Below are 3,448 nucleotides of genomic sequence, written 5' to 3'. Positions count from 1 at the left end.
TTTTGATTGTTCCACCTCTGGTTTTCATCATACTCCCTCTCCTGCTGCTCCAAGACAAGTTTCATCCATACTGCATCACACCATTGCTCCCTCCTGGCTCCTCCCTTGAATGTAGGATCAGTTTCCTGCCGAAGGGCTTACTCAGTTCCCAGAATAACATTTCCTCTGACTGTTGGAACCACAAGCAACTATCACCTCTCAAAAAAATCTGCAGGAAAAGCACTGTCTTTGGCATTAATTCCCATTCCCTTCAGTTGCTGACGCACCACTTCCTTGTAAAAATGTGCTTGGACACCTTTGTGTATGAAAACACCACATGGCGTCCTTCTCTTTAAATACACATTCAAGCTTTCTGAGAAATGATCCTTAAAGTCACAACTGCCTTTGTTATCACTAAGAAGTTTTACATTCTAAACCAAATTGTTAGGTCATCTTCCACCTGTTCCTGTCCGCAGCTACACATGGGAGAGGTGAAATGGCATGCCAGAAATCAGTATTGAACTGGAGAGCTGCAAGAACTGTCCAGAAAATAACTGAAAGCTGTCAGAATGGCTTTTTTTACTGTGCTCGGTTTTCCCACACACCAGAAACCTAAGCCTTGTCAGTCTGCCCTGGAATACAAAGCCTGGGAGCAGAGGTGCAAATGCAGTGCTCCTTTGGACAGGCTGCGTGGGAGCTGGCTATGCCGCCCCTCAGACCACACGTCAGCTCCATACGTAGGGACCTTGGTACCTCTCTATCAAAGGCACAACACTCACACCTTGTCCCTCACCCAAACTCTCATCATTTCTGAACAGAAAACCTGGACTGTCAAGATGGTGTCTGCATAACAGTGTCACATTCTCCTCACGGGGTGCACTCATCTCACCCATTTCCGTGGTCTGATAAGCTCACATGTGCTGTTGTGTCCCCACGCTATTTATTTCAGATTACACACACAGGTTACATTTTTACAAAATTTTTATTTGTCCTGAATATCTTCCTTATGCTGTTTTTAAAACTTCTGGAATTGCTTCTTGGTACCAGCAGCCTTTGTGACTTTGAGGACGTTGAACCGGACAGTCTTGCTGAGGGGACGACACTCTCCCACGGTGACAATATCCCCAATCTGGACATCCCTGCAAAGACATTGCTGCTATTTCAGCGGTTCTGAGTTTTCTGCATTCGCAGTTGGTTTTCTCTGTAGCACAGACATTTGCATTGCATGATGCTACCGAGTAACACAGCACTGAGAGTGACCATGGATACCTGAAGTTGTAAAGCATGGCCTTATTTCAAGTGCTGCAAAGACAAGTGTGCCTAAAAAGCAGCAGTCGCCCCCGCAGCTGCCACAAGCCTCGGTGTCCGTGACTCCACACTAAGCTCAAACTCAAGGCTAAACGCCTTGAGTTTTCTGCTTTCCATAAGAGCGGGATGCGTGCTGAGCACTGAAGGGAAACCCTTCAGAAATGGGGAGTGTCCCTCCCAGTCACACAGAGGCTCACAGCACTTCTGAAGTTGTATCAGCTGGACTGCAATGCTAGTCCACGTTTTTCTAGAAAGACACGCCAAAGAGTGGCTTAGGACACATGCAGCAGACAAAAAAGCACCAGCCTTTGAACCCGTGCCCTGTGCCCTCAGTGTTTACTTCAAAGACACAAGTTTTTACCCTTTCTGAAGAACCGTAACACTGTATGGTTGCAGAACAGGCAGACTGACCAGAACCTGTATTATGGTTCAGCAATTGCCACTGGCACTATCAGCAGGCCCCCTCACCAGCAGGGACTCTGAAGACCATCGTGAGTTTAGACATCACCACCAGTAAGCAGGTTCCAGGTCAGAAGCAGCAATAAAACTGCCTGTATCAGGCTGACGTGCATGCTTGCTGCAGTTTCTACACAAAAGCCGAGTTCAGCATTATAAACACGTGTATGAGACATTTGGAGCATATCTGGCACTCCCATACACCTCCTCTCCACGGAGTAACACTCCCCGTCTCTGCGGGGACTCACACGCACCTGAAGCAGGGGGAGAGATGCACCGACATGTTTTTGTGGCGCTTTTCGAAGCGGTTGTACTTGCGGATGTAATGCAGGTAGTCCCGGCGGATGACAATGGTGCGCTGCATCTTCATCTTGGTAACCACACCTGGGTGACAGAAGTGGGGGAACGGACAGCAATGAGCATAAGCAAGCACGCACTGACCAGTAGAAGCTGGGCTGGAGATCTGGGTTATAACTAACAGAGAGCAGAGATTTTTACAACAGCTATCCATGAGGATCAGCAGGGATGAGTGGCATGTGACACCTGAAGGCAGCACCCTTCAATTCCAGTAATTTCTCATTATTTACCTTAATAATAAACTACAACACATCCTTTTAGGGGTGCTCTGGGACACTAGTTCTACCAGGATGAAGGGCTTTCTTCCCACCTTATGGCCAGGCTACAGCTTTCAAATTTGTGTTACAAAACAAATTATTTCTCTTGTCTTTTTGAGGACTTAAGGATACTCTAACACCCTTCCTAGAACCAATGCTCCCTGCATGATCTGCTGCTGCATGACATCAACATCTGCACACAGAGCAGCATATCTGGAAGAGTAACTGCCAACAACTGGTCCTTTCACTGGGTATCAGCAAAGCCATGCGGCATTGTCGTCAAAGCCCCTTCACCATGAGACTTGGAAGACCATCGTGAGAAAATGGCATCATGTGCAGCTCAAGGACCACAGTGAAGTTTCTGGGCAGCTCCAGATCGATGCTCACAGCTCGTGAGCTTTGACTGCTTACCCTCTTCAGGGAAGTCACAGGATTACGTCTGTAGCGTTACTCCTTAAGGAAGCTTCACAACTCACCTGACAGGATTCGGCCACGGATAGAGACATTACCAGTGAAGGGACACTTCTTGTCGATGTAGGTGCCCTCAATTGCCTACAAAGAAAAATGATGCTCAGCATTTGGATGGAAAAACAGCTCAGGCAGCAAAGCAGCTCAGTGACCGTGCTCAGAGGAGCCACGCCTACGAAGGGACACACTCGGCAGGTCCATCACAGCCTCTGGGGCGCATGGGGAGCAGATGCCAGGCCCGGGGAGCAGGGCCAAGAGGGCGGCAGCCCTGCCTGCCTGGCTCCCACATGGGCTGTGCCTTACCTCCTTGGGAGTCTTGAAGCCAAGGCCAATGTTTTTGTAGTAGCGGGGCAGCTTCTCCTTGCCGCCCTCGCCCAGCAGCACCCGCTTCTTGTTCTGGAAGATGGTGGGCTGCTTCTGGTAGGCCCGCTCGGTCTGCGGAAGAGAGAGAAGGAAGCATCACCGGCAGCCCCGGGGCACGGTACCTCCTCAGCATCGCGAGCATGCCAGACACCGGGGCACGGCACCACGCCGGCACCGAGAGCGTCCCTTCCCCAGCTCCGGGGCACGGTACCTCACAGAGAAGGACCCCCGTCACCCCCGCCCGCGCCGGCCCACAGGCT

General features: G+C 50.2%; 1 protein-coding gene across 1 annotated transcript; it reads right to left on the bottom strand.

Annotated features, from left to right (window-relative positions):
- Positions 1-892: 892 nt before the first annotated feature.
- On the bottom strand, positions 893-3,260 carry RPS11 (ribosomal protein S11; the record flags this gene model as incomplete). The annotated part of the gene is made up of 4 exons (XM_010284559.1): positions 893-1,118; positions 1,998-2,127; positions 2,834-2,909; positions 3,129-3,260. Coding segments are annotated over 4 exons (462 nt in total), but the record flags the coding sequence as incomplete, so codon positions are not given.
- Between the last annotated feature and the right edge of the window lie 188 nt (positions 3,261-3,448).

This window comes from Phaethon lepturus, unplaced genomic scaffold, assembly GCF_000687285.1.
Source record: "Phaethon lepturus isolate BGI_N335 unplaced genomic scaffold, ASM68728v1 scaffold19373, whole genome shotgun sequence".
NCBI lineage: Eukaryota > Metazoa > Chordata > Aves > Phaethontiformes > Phaethontidae > Phaethon > Phaethon lepturus.
The sequence above is the reverse complement of the archived record's forward strand: the minus strand, read 5'-3'. Positions and strand labels throughout refer to the sequence as shown.